The 17,791-nt window shown below is 45.4% G+C and overlaps 1 protein-coding gene across 4 annotated transcripts in view; it reads left to right on the top strand.

The window, feature by feature from the left end:
- The window catches only part of LOC132392814 (collagen alpha-1(XVIII) chain-like), a 269,811-nt gene extending 252,020 nt beyond the window's left edge, over positions 1 to 17,791 (top strand). For all 4 annotated transcript variants that reach the window (XM_059967218.1, XM_059967219.1, XM_059967217.1 and 1 more), the window contains 9 exons: positions 1,324 to 1,440; positions 3,427 to 3,598; positions 4,737 to 4,804; positions 7,589 to 7,717; positions 8,284 to 8,322; positions 11,111 to 11,443; positions 12,097 to 12,294; positions 12,990 to 13,105; positions 13,739 to 17,791. In XM_059967218.1, coding sequence (XP_059823201.1) covers positions 1,324 to 1,440; positions 3,427 to 3,598; positions 4,737 to 4,804; positions 7,589 to 7,717; positions 8,284 to 8,322; positions 11,111 to 11,443; positions 12,097 to 12,294; positions 12,990 to 13,105; positions 13,739 to 13,952 — 1,386 coding nt within the window. In that variant the 3' untranslated portion in view covers positions 13,953 to 17,791. The remainder of the gene's footprint in view (positions 1 to 1,323; positions 1,441 to 3,426; positions 3,599 to 4,736; positions 4,805 to 7,588; positions 7,718 to 8,283; positions 8,323 to 11,110; positions 11,444 to 12,096; positions 12,295 to 12,989; positions 13,106 to 13,738) is intronic.

The following is a 17,791-nucleotide window of genomic DNA, read 5'->3' as shown; positions in this document are numbered from 1 at the left end:
GAAAGGGGTTGAAGCCAGAATAAGGAAGTGGGGGGGGAGGGGAAGGAATGCAATCTGGCAGTTGATTGGTGAGACCAGGTGAGGGGGGTGAGGCAGTGCAGACGAAGTAAGAAACTGAGAGGTGATAGGTGGAAGAGGTAAAGGGCTGAAGAAGAAGGAATCTGATAGGACAGGAGAGTAGACTGGGGAAAAGGGCAGGAGGAGGGGCACAGAGAGAGTTTACGGGCAGGTGAGGAGATGGGAAGGGTAAGAGGGGAGCCAATCTGGGGAATGGAAACAGAGAGAAGAGGGAGGGGGGGAGAAATTACCAGAAGCTGGAGAAATTGACATTCATGCCATCTGGTTGGAAGCTACCCAGACAGACCGTGAGGTGTTGCAACTCCAAACTGAGTGGCCTTTATCGTAGCAGTAGAGGAGGCCGTGGACTGACGTGTCCAAATCAAAACAGGAAGTAGAATTAAAATGGGTTGCCATTTTAATCTTTGTTCTGTGTAGAGGTGTTTACACAATGATCTTTCTAGCAGTTTCTGTATACTGTTTATAATCTGCTATCCCATTTCTAGCCTTTCATTCACAGGGGCCCCAATCCTTCTGCTCCCCATCCCAATCACCAGAGCCCTGGTTCCCATATTCCCTTTATATTCACCAGAACCCTGTTGCTGCTCTCCCATAAAACTTACTGAGTCCCCTGGATATTACCACGTAACCTCTTTAGAAAAATGCTAATGGAGGCATCACGCACAGATTACTGGAGGAACTCAGCAAGTTAGGCAGCATCTACAGACGGGAATGAACAGTTGACATTTTGGGCCAAGAACCTAGGAATCTGTTGGAGTGTTAGTTAAATAGTGCCTCATTGTCTGGAAAATCTGCCTCATTAAAGTGCTGCAATAACAGTTGCGGTGTATCCATAAAGTATCTGAAGTTGTGCATTTACCAGTGAATGTATTTACCCCAATCTAGACTATCAGCGCTACCAATCCTTCACTAGCCCTGCAGTAATCACTAGACATAACTTTGTGATCTGTGGGGGAAAGTCTCTGGGATACGCCATAGGGATGCAACAACACTTATTTGATGGAATGATTCTTTTGAGTAACAAGGAGGCTAATAGGCCCTGGAAGGTGATGTGGCTCCTTGGTATGTACCAATGGAGGGGGAGCACTGGGAATCGGATGGTTACAGGCCTGTCATGTGACTTAATGCTCCAATCAGCTTTCACCACTAACAGCTGCGAGCATATAGTCTAATTTGATTTTTTTTTGTTCCTAATCCAACCTGACTCACTTTATTTTAAGGTTTTTCATTTTCTTCCTTCCACAGTTCTTACAGGGGGTGAAGGGAGAACGAGGCAATACAGGGCAGAAGGGAGAAAAGGGAGCTCCCGGCAATGACTATGGTTCAGGGATACCTGGTCCACCAGGGCGACCAGGGCTTCAGGTAAGAACCCTCCAGTGGATGTTCCTGTAAATCTACATGAGTGGATGAGGTGGTGGAGGTGAGGATGTAGGGAGTCTGAGCTTTGGCCATTCAGAGATTCTGTGTGATATCAGTGGGTGGGGGTTAGCACCTCGGTATTGGCCTGAAAGAGAGGACAGCTTGATGCAATGCGTGCTAAATACATGGTTAATCTGTCAGTGCCCTTTGATGAGAGTTCTTAGGACAACGTAGACCAATTTCATCGACAATGTTCTAGAAACAGATGTCAATCAACCACAGACGCTGGAGATCTGGTGTAAAAGCAGAATGTTCTGGAAGCACTCACTGGGTCAGGCTATCCTGTATGTCACCAATGCAGAAATATACCCAGTTTTGTCCTCCACCAAAGCCATGGAGTGACAAATGTCAACCTGGAAATAGTCACAATCCTCTTCCATCCAGAAAGATGCCAGTTTCCCCTGGCTTATGATGTGCAACTGTTTCTACGAATGATGGCATGGTCTGGTTCACAACTCCAGAGACCCGGGTTCAGTCCCCATCTTGAGTGCAGTCCACGACTCCCACCCTCCCCGTGACGATGTGCTCCAGTTTCCTCCCATGTACCAGAGACTTGCAGGTTGCTAGATTAACTGTCCACAGTAAAAGAGTGTAGGTGAGTATTGGAATCTGGAGGAGGTTAATAAGAAGACGGAGTGGGATTGGTAAAGGATTCAAGTAAATGGGTGGTTAGTGGTCAATGTGGACGATGTTCCCATGTTGAATAATTCCAACCTCTAGGGAAAAGCCGTAGAGGTTGAGTGAATGGATGAAATTATGGCAGAATGAATATAGAGAAAGGAAATATAAGATTATTCTCCTTAATTGAAGGTCAGGTAAGAATATTGTTTAAATGGCACGCGACCATCGAATGCCAATGTTCGGAGGGTTCTGGAGATCCTCCTGTGAGAAACATGCAGGCCAGTGGCAGGTAAAAGAAACATTATTTCAAGGGGGCTCTGTAGGACAAGATTAAGGAAGTCTGTCTGTGATATTACAGGGCCTGCATTACTGCATGCAGTTTTGGTCTCCTTAAGGAAAGATAGACCTGTCGTGGAGATGGTGTAGAGAATATTCAGTGGACAGGTTCCTGGGATGGAGGGTGAGGACTTTTCTCCTGGAGCATGAGGGGAGACTTGATAGAGGTATACAAAATTGTGAGGGGTATAGCTAGGGCAAGCGCAAAAAGGCTTTTTTCACTGAGGTTGGGTGAGACTTGAGTAGAGGTCATAGGTTAAGGATGAAAGGTGAAAAGATTTAGGGGAATCTGAGGGAAATCATCTCACTGAAAAGGTGGTGCAAGTTTGGAAGTGGTAGATTGCAACATTTGAGAGGAGTTTAGATAAGTACATTGATGGGAGTGCTATGGAGAGCTACAGTCCAGGTATGGGTCAATGGGGATAGCCAGAATAACAGTGCAGCATGGGCTGAAGAGCATTACAGCATAGAAACAGGCTCTATGACCTTTATGATAGATTCATTCGACTGTCCTGCCATACTAAGTGTTTCGGAAACAAGGAACAGAAGCTTCATTGAAACATACACAATTCCAAGGGGGCTTGGCAGGGTGAGTGCAGTGGGGATTTTCCTGCTGCCCGGGGAATCTTAAACCAGGGAGCCATTGTCTCAGGATAAGGAATTGGCTATGAGAGAGAAATTAGGAAATGCTCGTTCGCTCAGAAGAATATAAACCTTTAGAACACTTTGTCCCACAAAGCTTGTCGTTAAATGCACTCATGGATGATGAGATGTTGGTAACGATCAGATCAGTGACAATGTTATTAAATGGAGGAGCAGTCTCAGTAGGTTAGGAGGGTTTATCTGGCCCTCTTTTGCTTTTATTTTCTATATGAAACCAAGGCCTGAAAATGAGGAAAAATCCTGCATCTGTTACATTGTGGTACTTGTTGAACATTATTATCTGAGTAAGCGATCTATTCCATCAACCAGGGGCCAAAAGGAGACAGCATTGTTGGACCTAGAGGACTACCAGGCAACCCAGGACCCCCAGGTTACAGCTACCCAGGACCTCCAGGACCGCCAGGACCCCCAGGACCACCAGGACGTCCCAGCTCATCTGTGCTACCTGTGCCTGGTGTATCATCGGGGCACCAGACAACAAGTGGGTTTCTTTCTGCTTTATTCTGATGTGCATATTACGACATAAATAGTCCTTAAATGAAATTGGGTGGATGGATATTGGAAGTTTGATTGAGTTGAGAGAGATTGTTGTTGAGGAGAGGATTTGGTTAGAACAGAGGCTTTAGTTTAGGTGGAAAAGATTTGAATAGATTGGAGAGAGGTTGAATTTTGGGGAGAGTGCTAAGGATGGAATTTAATTGGTTTAATTGGTTTAAGTGGAGAATGTTAGGCTGGGTTGGAGAGGGTTGGTTGGGTTAGAGAGTTAGGGTGGGTTGTAGAGGTTTGGGTTTAGTTGGATTAGAGACAGTTTGGTTGGCTTGCAGTGTATTTAATTGTTTGGGTATTGTCTCATTGGGCTGATGGAAGGTTATTTGTTGAGCTGCAGATTTGCTTAAGGGTTGGGATGCAGTGAATTAAATTGGGATAGGGAGCATTTGGTTGACTTTGGATGTATTTGATGGATGGAAATGACTTAGCTGTAATGGGAAATGTTTGGGATAGTGAGAATTTAATTAGGATGAGGACAGCATGGTCGAGTTCAAGAGCATTTGATCCAGAGAAGCTTTGGTTGAGGTTGAAAGTATCTGGGATCAATAAGATTTGGTTGATTACGGAAAAAGTTTGATCTGGTTTTATTGACACGGAGAGGATTTGATTTGATTGTGATTGAGGGGCTGGTTGATGTGGAGATGGTTTATTAAGGTGAAGGGATTTGAAGTTTGAGAGGTGGGTTCAAATAATGATGCTTACTATTGTTTCCAGGGCCATTGATCATAGCCCTCATTGTAGCATCTGCTAAAACTAGTTAAAACTGACAGACATACCTGGCAAATCCTCCAGTTTTATGGAGGGAAAAAGAAAGTAACAAGAAAGGATTTCTAAACTTGCTTCCTGAATTTGATGACGAAGGTCAGATCACACATTTAGCTACTAAACAAATATTCCAACCAGTTAATGAATCTTCCCCAAACTAGCTCAAAGGATTCGTGTCCACACATGGGAGGCCGTGGTTTGAAGGGCTATTCAGTTCCCATGATGTAGAATTAACATTCTCTCCTTTTGTCTCTTTCCCATCCATTAATGGTCTCTCTTTCCCCATCCCCCTCTATCACACGCAGGCGTTGTTGGCCCACCTGGTCCCCCTGGACCTCCTGGTCCCCCAGGATCGTCAGCCTCACATTCTGGGGTAAGTGTGGGCTCTTGAACACTGAAGGTGGCTTAAGATCTTGTGTGATGTGCTGCGGAGGATGTGGGTGATGCTGAGGGTTCCAAAATATAAAGTAACACACAATCATTTCTGATCGGACTCTGGTGAATAAAAGACTGAATGTACTGTAGGTACATTTCTTGGAACGTATGCGGGATGGTTTTCTGAACCAACATGTCGAGGAACCAACTAGAGAGCAGGTCGTTCTAGATTGGGTATGGAGCAATGAGGAAGGGTTAGTTAGCAATCTTGTCGTGCGAGGCCCCTTGGGTAAGAGTGACCATAATATGGTGGAATTCTTCATTAAGATGGAGAGTGACATAGTTAATTCAGAAACAAAGGTTCTGAACTTAAAGAAGGGTAACTTCGAAGGTATGAGACGTGAATTAGCTAAGATAGACTGGCAAATGATACTTAAGGGGTTGACGGTGGATATGCAATGGCAAGCATTTAAAGATCACATGGATGAACTACAACAATTGTTCATCCCAGTAGTGCACCGGTGGCTGACAAGGGAAATTAGGGATAGTATCAAGTCCAAAGAAGAAACATATAAATTAGCAAAAAAAAAGCGGCACACCTGAGGACTGGGAGAAATTCAGAGACCAGCAGAGGAGGACAAAGGGCTTAATCAGGAAAGGGAAAAAAGATTATGAGAGAAAGCTGGCAGGGAACATAAAAACTGACTGTAAAAGCTTTTATAGATACATGAAAAGAAAAAGATTGGTCAAGACAAATGTAGGTCCTTTACAGTCAGAAACAGGTGAATTGATCATAGGGAACAAAGACGTGGCAGACCAATTGAATAACTACTTTGATTCTGTCTTCACTAAGGAGGACATAAGTAATCTTCCATAAATAGTTAGGGACCGAGGGTCTAGTGAGATGGAGGAACTGAGGGAAATACATGTTAGTAGGGAAGTGGTGTTAGGTAAATTGAAGGGATTAAAGGCAGATAAATCCCCAGGGCCAGATGGTCTGCATCCCAGAGTGCTTAAGGAAGTAGCCCAAGAAATAGTGGATGCATTAGTGATAATTTTTCAAAACTCCTTAGATTCTGGATTAGTTCCTGAGGATTGGAGGGTGGCTAATGTAACCCCACTTTTTAAAAAAGGAGGGAGAGAGAAACCGGGGAATTATAGATCGGTTAGTCTGACATCGGTGGTGGGGAAAGTGCTGGAGTCAGTTATCAAAGATGTGATAACAGCACATTTGGAAAGAGGTGAAATCATTGGACAAAGTCAGCATGGATTTGTGAAAGGAAAATCATGTCTGACGAATCTTATAGAATTTTTTGAAGATGTAACTAGTAGAGTGGATAGAGGAGAGCCAGTGAATGTAGTATATTTAGATTTTCAAAAGGCTTTTGACAAGGTCCCACACAGGAGATTAGTGTGCAAACTTACAGCACATGGTATTGGGGGTATGGTATTGTAGTGGATAGAGAATTGGTTGGCAGACAGGAAGCAAAGAGTGGGAGTAAACGGGACCTTTTCAGAATGGCAGGCAGTGACTAGTGGGGTACTGCAAGACTCAGTGCTGGGACCCCAGTTGTTTACAATATATATTAATGATTTAGACGAGGGAATTAAATGCAGCATCTCCAAGTTTGCGGATGACACGAAGCTGGGCGGCGGTGTTAGCTGTGAGGAGGATGCTAAGAGGATGCAGGGTGACTGGGATAGGTTAGTTGAGTGGGCAAATTCATGGCAGATGCAGTTTAATGTGGATAAATGTGAGGTTATCCACTTTGGTTGCAAGAACAGGAAAACAGATTATTATCTGAACGGTGGCCGATTAAGAAAAGGGGAGATGCAATGAGACCTGGGTGTCATTGTACACCAGTCATTGAAGGTGGGCATGCAGGTACAGCAGGCGGTGAAAAAGGCAAATGGTATGTTGGCATTCATAGCAAAAGGATTTGAGTACAGGAGCAGGGAGGTTCTACTACAGTTGTACAAGGCCTTGGTGAGACCACACCTAGAATATTGTGTGCAGTTTTGGTCCCCTAATCTGAGGAAAGACATTCTTGCCATAGAGGGAGTACAGAGAAGGTTCATCAGATTGATTCCTGAGATGGCAGGACTTTCATATGAAGAAAGACTGGATCGACTAGGCTTATACTCACTGGAATTTAGAAGATTGAGGGGGGATCTTATTGAAGCGTATAAAATTCTAAAGGGATTGGACAGGCTAGATGCAGGAAGATTGTTTCTGATGTTGGGGAAGTCCAGAATGAGGGGTCACAGTTTAAGGATAAAGTGGAAGCCTTTTAGGACCGAGATGAGGGAAAACTTCTTCACACGGAGAGTAGTGAACCTGTGGAATTCTCTGCCACAGGAAGCAGTTGAGGCCGGTTCATTGGCTATATTTAAGAGGAGGTTAGATATGGCCCTTGTGGCTAAAGGGATCAGGGGGTTTGGAGAGAAAGCAGGTACAGGGTTCTGAGGTGGATGATCAGCCATGATCATATCGAATGGCGGTGCAGGCTCGAAGGGCTGAATGGCCTACTCCTGCACCTATTTTCTATGTTTCTATGTTAAGAGGAGAACTATAGAAAGAAAAATCCATCAATAAGAGTATCTTCTATTGGCTGGGCTGAAGAGTAGGTCAGGATTTGGACTCCCAGTTAAAGGGCCAGTGAGTGATGGACTGCAACCTTTTGCATCCTGGTTATATCAAAGCAAAATGGATAGCCCTTAACAAGTCCAATAATTCTTGAGCTGTGTAAACAGTCTCCTTGACATTATCAATATCATCTAGGTTACAGTGCTACAGACCTACCAAACCATGCTCAGCATCTCTCGGAGTCTACACGAGGGAACGCTGGCTTACATCTTGGAACGCGGGGAGCTGTACATCCGAGTGAGGGAAGGTTGGCGCCAGGTTTACGTAAGTGCTTCTTCACATTCTCGTCCAACGGGGGAGAAGATACTTACTCAACCCTTTCAGCTTCACGCTGTCCTGAGTTGGTGTGGTCTCTTGGTCTCACAATCTATCTCACCACGGTCTTGCAGCTTATTGCCTGCCTGCCTGCCTGCACTGCACTTTCTGCATCACTCTAACACTGTCCTGTGTCCTGCTTTGCTTTTCTCTTGAACTGCCTCGATGCAGTAATGTGATGAAATTATCTGTATGGATGGCGTATAAGAAAAAGTTTTTCTCTGTACCTTGCATAATAATAAAGCAGTTTATTAATTTACACTGTTTTCACACATCCATATAGAACATGTACGTTTCGACATATATACATTAATGTATGTAGATGTATACACAAAGCCATGTCTTCACACTCATGTTCAAACACTAATGTATTTAATGCAAAAGCAATACATATTTGTGACACTTGTACCAAAATTTGTGTGCTCATAGATGCACGCATTTCCCAGTGCTGTGTACATTCTGCAGGCAGGCCTTGAAAGAAACTGGTTACATATCATCATTTTATTCCCTTACAGCTTGGCGAGTATGTGCCTTACCTTGGAGGCGGAATTGTTGTGAGTACCATTCTGCTCCTATGATTTGTATACTTTCCACTTCAGTCTTTATTTCTATATATATGCATGCACACAGTGGTTTGTTATTTTATATATTTTTTTCCTTTTGATTTTTAAAAAGCCGCATAACCTGTTTGAACTCGGGCACTGAGCTGGCAAGTTGTTTTATTGATGTCGGTTAAGGGATAAATATTGAACAGGCCACAAGGGAAAACCCCTCTGCTTTTCTTTGTAGTCGTGCCCTGGGAGCTTTTCCATCCACCCTTCGTGACCAGAGAGGGGTGCTGATTTGGTCCCCGACAGTGTGGCACTCCCTCACATCTGCACTCCCATCTCCGTGTCCACACCCAGGAGACTCAGTGCGGGAGTGCTAGCCACCAAGCCATTGAGTCATAGAGGTACAGCGCAGGAATATGCCCTTCGGCTCATCTAGTCCATGCCAAAACCATTTACGCTGCCTACTCCATTGACCTGCACCGGGACCATAGCCCTCCATATCTCTTAACCATTTAAGTCGAGCCCACATACACCACTTCTACTGCCAGCTCATTCCCCACTCTCACAACCCTCTGAGTGAAGAAGTTTCCCCTCATGCTCCCCATAAACCTCACCTTTCACCCTTAACTCATGATCTCTGGTTGTAGTCCCACCCGACCTCGGTGGACAAAGTCTGCTTGCATTTGCCCTATCTATACCCCTTATAATTTTGTATACCTCCATCAAATCTCCTCAATCTTCTGCATTCTAGGGAATAAAGTCCTAACCTGTTCAATCTTTCCTTAGAACTCCAGTCCTCCAGACCTGGCAACATCCTTGTGAATTTTCTTTGCACTCTTTCAACCTTGTTTCCATCTTTCCTGTAGGCAGGTGATCAAAACCGCACACAAAACTCCAAACTAGGCCTCACCGATGTCTAATACAACTCTAACTTAACATCCAGTCTCCAGTACTGAATACATTGATTTGTGAAGGCTAACATGTCAAAAACTTTCTTTATCACCTATTTACCTGTGACGCCACTTTCAAGGAACTGTGGACCTGTGTTCCCAGATCTCTCTGTTCTACCACACTCCTCAGTGTCCTATCGTTCACAGTGTAAGACCTGCCCTGGTTGGTCCTACCAAAGTGCAAAATCTCACAGTTGTCTGCATTAAATTCCACCTGCCATTTTCCCAGCTGATGCAGATCCCTTTGCAAGCCATGATAACCGTCTACTACACCCCCAGTCTTGGTGTCATCCACAAATTTGCTGATCCAGTTAACCACATTATCATCCAGATCATTGATATAGATGACAAACAACAACAGACCCAGCACTGATCCCTGAGGCACACCACTAGTCACACACCTTCAGTCTGGGAGGCAACCATCTACTACCACTCTCTGGCTTCTCCCACAAAGCCAACGTCTAATCCAATTTACTACCCCATCCTGAATGCCAAGCGACTGAAACTCCTTGACCAGCCTCCCATGCAGGACCTTGTCAAATGCCTTACTAAAGTCCTTACTAACATCCACTGTCTTGCCTTCATCCACTTTCCTGGTAACTTCCTTGAAAAACTCTATAAGATTGGTTAGACGTGACCCACCACACGTGTGAAGCCATGCTGACTAACCTTCATCAGTCCATGTCTATCCAAGTACTTATATATCCGGTCCCTTAGAATACCTTCCAATAACTTTCCCACTGCTGGTGGCAGGCTCACTGGCCTATAATTTCCTGGTTTTGTTTTAAAAAGCAGAACAACATCGGCTATCCTCCGTTCTTCTGGTACCTCTCCTGTAGCTAAGGATGTTTTAAACATCTGTGCTGGGGGCCCCAGCAATTGCTGCACTTGCCTCCCGTAGGGTCCGAGGGAACACCTTGTCAGGCCTGGGGATTTATCCCACCTGATTTGCCTCAGTGTAGCAAACACCTCCTCCTCTGTTTTCAGTAGAGGGTGCATGAAGTTGGTGCCGCTTTGCCTCGCTTCAATAGACTCTGTGTCCATCCCCTGAGTAAATACAGAATTTCATTTAAGGTCTCCCCCATCTGTTCTAGCTCCACACATGGATTACCATTCTGGTCCTCCAGAGAGTCAATTTTGTCCCTTGAAATCTTTCTACTCTTCACATATCTGTAGAATCCCTTAGGATTCTCCTTCACCATGTCTGCTAGAGAAACTTCATGCCTTCTCTTATCCTTCCTGATTAATATCTCAACTGTTCTCTTGGATTTCTTATACTCCGCAAGTACCTCATTTGTTCCTACCTGCCTGTACCTGTTCTGCACCTCCTTTTTTCTCTTCTCCAGGTCCTCAATATCTCTTGAAAACCATGGTTACCTATACTTGTCATCTTTACCTGTTATTCTGGCAGGCATATACAAGCTCTGTACTCTCAAAATTTTGTTTTTGAAGGCCTCCCACTTTCCAAGTACACCTTTGCCAGAAACCAGCCTGTCCCAATCCACACTTGCCAGACCCTTTCTGATATCATCAAAATTGGCTTTAGAATCTCGACCAGCCGACCAGACCTATCTTTTTGCAGGCTTACTTTGAAACTAATGGCATTGTGATCACTGGATGCAAAGAGTTCCTCTACACAAACAACTTCTGTCACCTGCCCTGTCTCATCCCCTATCGCACGCTCTGTCGCTGGGACTTCTATATACTGATGAAGGAAACTTTCCTGAACAAATTTGACAAGCTCTGTCCCATCTAAAGATATTATGACTAACATTTTCAAGTTTTGGTGACATCCATTCCCTGGCCTTAACCTTCCCACTTATTTTCTGTGCTGTTTACAGGAAAACAAGGTGGAGGCGGTGGGATCCCCGCCAGTGGTGCAGTATTCTGGACAGCGGGAACCCTCAGCAAATTCGGATAAAGTGGTTTCCAAGGATCGGGAGGCCCACCACTCCCAGTCAGAACGACTAACGAACATCCACACTTACGGAGGTGTTCACCAGCGGCCAGAGCTGTCGAAACCCGTCCACCCCCATCACCAGTACATCCCGGGGAAGCCAGCGACTGCTGCCCCTCCCCGCACAGTGGAGCCTCCGAGGGTGAACCACCACAGCGTGTCCCTCCAACCTCACGTCACCCCCATCCACACTGGCCAGCTGCATGGGGTGCCAATGGTAAATAATGCCTGGAACAGATGGGATATCGTGTGATCGAATTATTCTGAAATGAATGGAGACAAACAGACTTTTATAGAACTATGGAGAGACGCAGATCCTTCGGCCCACAAAGTCCATGCTGAGCATCAATCCACCCATTTTTACACCAGTTCTTCCTTAACCTACATTCCCATCAGTTGTACCCCTTCCCGACACACTGGGGGGGAGGTCCACGGTAGCCAATTGACCTCCCGACTCGCCCACCTTTGAGACGTGGGGGGAAATCAGAGTGCCCAGCGGAAACGGTCAGTCACAGGGAAAACATGCAAACTCCACACAGACAGCGGCAGAGGTCAGGATCGAACCTGGCTCACTGTGGCAGTAGCTTTGCCCACTGCGTCACTATTGTGTCTGCCTTTTTATGACCCAGTACATTCCAAAGCAGTGTTCAGCAATTGGCTTGTAGAGTTGCGCAGTACAGAACTGGCCCTGCGGTCTACTGTATCCGTGCCGACCATCTCTGACTCCTGTTTCCTAGCACCTTATCTGTAACCCTCCGTACAGTAGTAATTCAAGTGATCAGAAAGATGCAGCTGCCCTTTGCAGTTTAGTTACCAGTAGCCCTGTCAGTGATACTTTCTCCCACTAACGCTCTGCTCTCCTCCTTACAGCTGCACCTCATGGCACTCAACACCCCTGTCACAGGCAACATGCAGGGGATCCGCGGGGTGGACTTCCAGTGCTTCCAGCAGGCACGAGGGGTGGGACTGATGGGCACGTTCAGGGCCTTCCTCTCATCCCGAGTTCAGGACCTGTACAGTGTGGTCCGGCGTGCCGACAGGAACTCGGTGCCAATCGTGAACGGCAAGGTAAGCTTGTCAGAGTGAGGCCTGGCGACATTTGCGGTGTTTCCCGTACCGATGGTGCAGCGACGCTCTTTGTACCGAATGGGGCTGCACTGGAGCCAGCAGCGCATTCCAGACAGGAGCGTAACTGGGCTGTTATGCATTGCTGACAGGTTTGCAGACAGACCCGCAATGCATTCCTGACAAGATTGCTCTTGCATCCCTGACAGGATGGCGGGTCAGGCAAGGGCTGCCGACACTCTTCCCACATCCCTGCAAGAGCTCGCGGGTGGGGGCCATATGCAGTTCTTCACGAGGCTCGGCTAGTGTTGACCTCCAAGGGACGGGGTCTTCTAATGATTGACCGCAGCGGGGTGCTTCTCGGACATTTTGGTGACCAAGTGTGAGGAAGAAGAGATGTAATGTTACAGAATAAGGGGAATACAGAGAGAATTCCTCAACCAGGGACAAAGGTCAGCAAGTGTGTACAAGAGGAAGGAAGGGAGAGATCTCAGAACATTTTGAGACTGGAGGAGTTACAGAGGGGTGAGTTGCAGGAGAGGCTGGGAGATTGTGGTGAGAATTTCAATATCTGACTGAAATCGAGGAAGATTCACAGTCAGGTCTATTTATCAGATTTATTTATAGAGGAACTTTAAGTATTAGTCAGAAGTAAACAGTGGGTTGAACTAAGATGTCTTCTTGCTCCTTGCCCTTAGGGAGAGGTGCTGTTTGATAACTGGATCTCGCTCTTCACTGGATCTCAAGCTCCCTTCAAATCTACTGCCACTATCTATTCCTTTGACGGACGAGACGTCCTTCGGGACCCGGCCTGGTATGTAAATAATGCATTTGGTTCATGTTGCTCTGTAAAAGTGACACAGTTCCCCCAAGGACCTAAACAGAGGATTCAGGGAAGGGAGACAGAGTCTGGGGAGAAAAGAGGGAAGATTAGGAGGGGTGTTCCTAGTCTCCAGCTTTAAGGGAGGAGCTGAAGATTGGAGCGTGGGCAGGAAGGCAGTTGGGGAGGGGTTTGAGGGAGAAGAACATTGGGTAGAGGTGGAGGAGAAAATGTCAGCAGTAAGGTCCAGGGTTCTGTTTGTAAAAGAAAGGATTCTCCTAACTCCGGGATATGACAACACACTCTGAATCCAATGCCATATGTGGTCAATGTGGTTCTCTCCAGAGAACTGAGCACAGCATCTTCACAGGGAGGTAGCAGGTACAAATGTTGGACTGGGATGCCAGAAAGAGCTCAGGTGTTGCCGTAGCACTGATATTGTTCATCCATGAGGGCCTCAGCCTAACGTTTCAATGAAGGTGGCTCATCTTGCACAGGGCTGGGGGTAAGCAAGGTAAACTTGTAGCTTCCCGACTGAAGGTGGCGCTACCCACTGACAGCTGATAACTGCCTCCTCCTTCCTACCCTCCTCTGCCCTGCATTCCCCTCGCCCCCAACTTCGTGCAGGCCTGAGAAGTCGATCTGGCATGGCTCAGACACCAAGGGACGGCGCTTGTTGGAAACTTACTGTGAAGCCTGGAGAAAAGATACGGATGATGTGAAGGGTATGGCTTCGTCCCTGCTCGGCAGCCGGCTCCTGGAACAACGGCCCAGCCAGTGTTTCAAGTCCTTCATCGTCCTCTGCATTGAGAACAGCTACCTGCCGCACTCGCGGAAGTAAAACCCCACACTCGCCACCCTTCCCTGATCAATGGAGAGAGGTTTCTCCTGGTGCTTATGGTGAAAACGCATTTTCTGTACAGATGTAATTTTTTTTAAATAATTTTTTAAAAAAACGATGGAAGATAAAAGCCAAAGAGGTCGGTTTTTAAAACAAATAATAAAAAAGCCACTCGTGGTGGTTTCCCAGCATTCACTGGGCATGTCCTTGAAGTGCCCCAGATGATGCAAGTGTCCAATGTGTACATGTAACAGTTAATATTTGTATATGGAATGTTTGTGCAAGCCAGTGTATCCTCTTTAACTTGCTGCTTCTGACAGTTAGTCTTACCAGATTACTTTTCTAATTCATTCCTCCCTTTTGGCAGAATTATTCAGTTTCTCTAATACAAACACGCTAAACTGTATGTAGAACTACACACACTGATTTAGAATGTGTCTTTGATCACTTGGAATCTGAAGCCGTTATGACAGTGTTGCTTTATGTATCTCTCACACATGCACGTGCAAGCACAGGTGCAAACATATTCTACATTAAAGATATCTCTTAGTGTTGATGGGCTGGGCCCTCTTTCCCACCTCCTCTGTGTTGGACTTGCTGGGGTTCCACGTTCTGATGGAGGAGAGAGGGCCTGATGAGTGGACTGGTCTCACCTTCCTGGTGCAGAGATGAGGTTGGCTGTCCTCAGGAGGGAACTAAATAGAAGACAAGGGGAGAGAGGAGAGGAGCACAAAATTCACCCAGCCCGTTCATTCCTAGCTGTCCGTCCATCAGAACATCAGGCTGTTTGTTAAATCAGCACACCGAGCCTTTGCCTTTAAGTAGCACACAGACACTCATATTTGCACCAATGGGACCAGTTTACTCTGGCTGCAGGATACACACCCTTGGGAGTTGCACCAGGGAGACAGTCCTGCCCAGAATATTGTTTATGGCAATGACTGCTTTTAGTTACAAGACCCATCCTCATGAGTTTGCTAAAACATAGAAATTGCAAGGAAATCGTAAACACAAGAAGTGCTGCAGTCGCTGGAAATCCGAGTAACACACACAAAGTACTAAAGGAACTCAGCAGGTCAGGCAGCATCTATGGAGAGAAATAAACAGTTGACTTCGGCCTGAGACCCTTTATCATGACATCCTGATGAAGGGTCTTGGGACCAAAACGTCAACTGTTTATTCCTCTCCATAGATGCTGCCTGACCTGCTGAGTTCCTCCAGTATTTTGTGTGTGTTAGTCATAAGCAAATGCCAGACATCTATGGGAGCAAGGCAATCGATTCTAAGTCACTCCCACAGGTGTAAAGTCAGTAAATACAAAACATTGTCCTTACCCAGGGCTCACTCTGCCGCACAATTTCTGCATGCATTTCTTTAGTAAATGGGTAGACGACTTTTGAAAATTCAAAGCACAGATTCATGGGGTGGCACAGTAGCGTAGTGGTTAGCACAACACCTTGCAGTCCCAGCAACCCTGGTTCAATTCCCGTCACTGTCTGTAAGATGTTTGTATGTTCTCCCTGTGACCGTGTGGATCTCCTCCAGGTAATCTGCTTTTCTCCCACTGTCCAAAGACATACCAGTTGTAAATTGTCATTGTAAATTGTCCCATAACTAGGCTAGGGTTAAATCAGGGGTTGCTGGGTAGCATGGCTCTGCACTGTATCTCAATAAATAAGCGAATTCCAAGATAATTCTCTGCAGATTTTTGATGAAAGTAAAGACATTAATGCACTGCAGAACAACCAAGATACCATCAGCACTCATAATAGCTCTGAGGGCATTAATGAACAGGCCCTTTATAGTGTCAACTGAAAACAATGCTCTCAGCCTTGTTAAACCACCATTGAAGCTCCTACCAACAGAGCTAGTTAGTGACTGGAATTAACTAAATCCAAGATATGATGCAGTGGATGTAACAGCTCGATTGATGTGGAAGCCTGGTTCAGTAACGTGGAGGACAGGTCCCAATCTGTGATTTTAAATTCAGTTGCAAAGATCTGGGATCTGACAACATGAAGCTGGTCTCCATGGTGACCAGGAGCATATTGGTTGAGGCCAACAGGTCCAACAATGTCCTGCTTCCTGAACAGGCCTGGCTAACGTGACACCAGCAAGAAAATGCCCACCCTTGCCAGACACTGCAATAAGGGATGTCCACACCCAGAGAGTGAGCAATAAATGGGAAATGGACATCCTTCTCTCACGCCAGTTATTTTGCCATCGTCTGCCTCCTTTTGAATGACGTGCAGCATTTGGTCTTTGTTCATGGAACATTTTCTGTCTTCATGTTCTCAAGCCCGTTTCACTGCTCACCCAATAATTGTGCTTGCTCTCTCTCTACATCTAGTATCTCAAGCATTCACCCCTCCTCTGCCCCCCTCCCAAAAAAAACTTGCACTACCTAACACTAATTTAATGCCAGAATATGTGTCAACTCTCTGACACAGAAGAGGACTTTGCAGGGAACATTTTTGCTTCTATTAACCCCAGTGGAGAGGAGGCAGCTGAAGGTTGAAGTCACATCCCACTGAGCACAGTGTATGGGTCAATATTCTCCCAACTCCACTACTACATAAAAATTGTTGGAAGATTTAAAAAAAGACAGACTGCTGAAGGATGATCTCAGTGGGTTCCTCTAGCAGTCTGCTTGAAGTCCCAGATTTCAGCACCTACAGTCTCTTGCGTCTCCCTGTTGGAAGGCACGGTGAATGAAGCTTGCATTAATGAAAACAGTCCATCCACTTCTTTTCAAATGTGCAAATACTTTCCCCACCGATACCAAATCATTGCTCAGTTTCTCCAGTTCTGGCCCAAGCACTCCACCATGACTCTGTGCGTGTAGCATTTGATTGGCTGTCAAGAAGAGGTCCATGCTGGCAGATCCCTGATTGATTATTTTAACACAACGCAAGCTTGCCAATTTAGTTCAAGGTTTACTTACGGGAAGATCACATGATCTGTTATTTCTCCCTTGGACCCTCGTATCGTATTGACTATTCAGCCATCCACACCTATGAAACCTGTTACATCAATCAGAAAGCAAAAAGATTATGTATTATGGATATCACTTCAATGTTTATCCTACCACTTCTGGTGTTTTTATAACTAATAAAATGTTTTTCTTTACAAAATATATACTATTGTTCTTTAACTTCCCTCCTAAGTCAAGAATCTGAGTTTCATCTTTAATTCCTGAAGACCTTGGACAATCCTGGAAGGTTGTTGATGTCTCTTATTCATTCAGAGCTTGAGTCAGCCTTGCAGGAAAAGTTGGGGAGGATGTGTTTGCTCATCTCCATTTCAGCGAGGCATGCTTTAGTTCTTTTCCAATGTCTACAAACCATTGATGGTTAAGTTGAATATTTACTTATACGTGTGTATGTAGCAGCATTACATGTTGGCAGCAGAGAATTGAAAACCTGATTACTTTGGAAAGCCTGGTGATATATAAGCTCATTTGATGTTCATTTTGTGCAATTTGAGCACTTTTCTTAGACTGCTTCAGTTTCCTTCTCTCTCCAAGGGCCACTTGTTCCAGATCACTACGGGAGCCTTTGACTGTTGATGTAAGTGACAAAGAGGGATGCTTAGCCTGCTGAACACTTCCCTAAAGACACAATTAATTTACCAGTGGTCTCTCCCAGAGTGCTGCCACTCAATGTAAGCTTATAACTCCTGGAGTCCACACTACAATTTGTGTCAACACGTGAAAGCACTGTAATTAAAACCAGTAAATGTTTGCAGCACATTGTGTAGCTTTCTGTAACCTTGAAGCTCTCTAAACACTTTTCCCCAGAGTACTGAATAAAGATTATAAAGTTCTCTTTTAAATCTTA

The sequence above is a fragment of the Hypanus sabinus genome, chromosome 4, assembly GCF_030144855.1.
Source record: "Hypanus sabinus isolate sHypSab1 chromosome 4, sHypSab1.hap1, whole genome shotgun sequence".
Classification (NCBI taxonomy): domain Eukaryota; kingdom Metazoa; phylum Chordata; class Chondrichthyes; order Myliobatiformes; family Dasyatidae; genus Hypanus; species Hypanus sabinus.
Note: the sequence above shows the minus strand (reverse complement) of the source record. Positions and strands in the feature narration are given on the sequence as shown.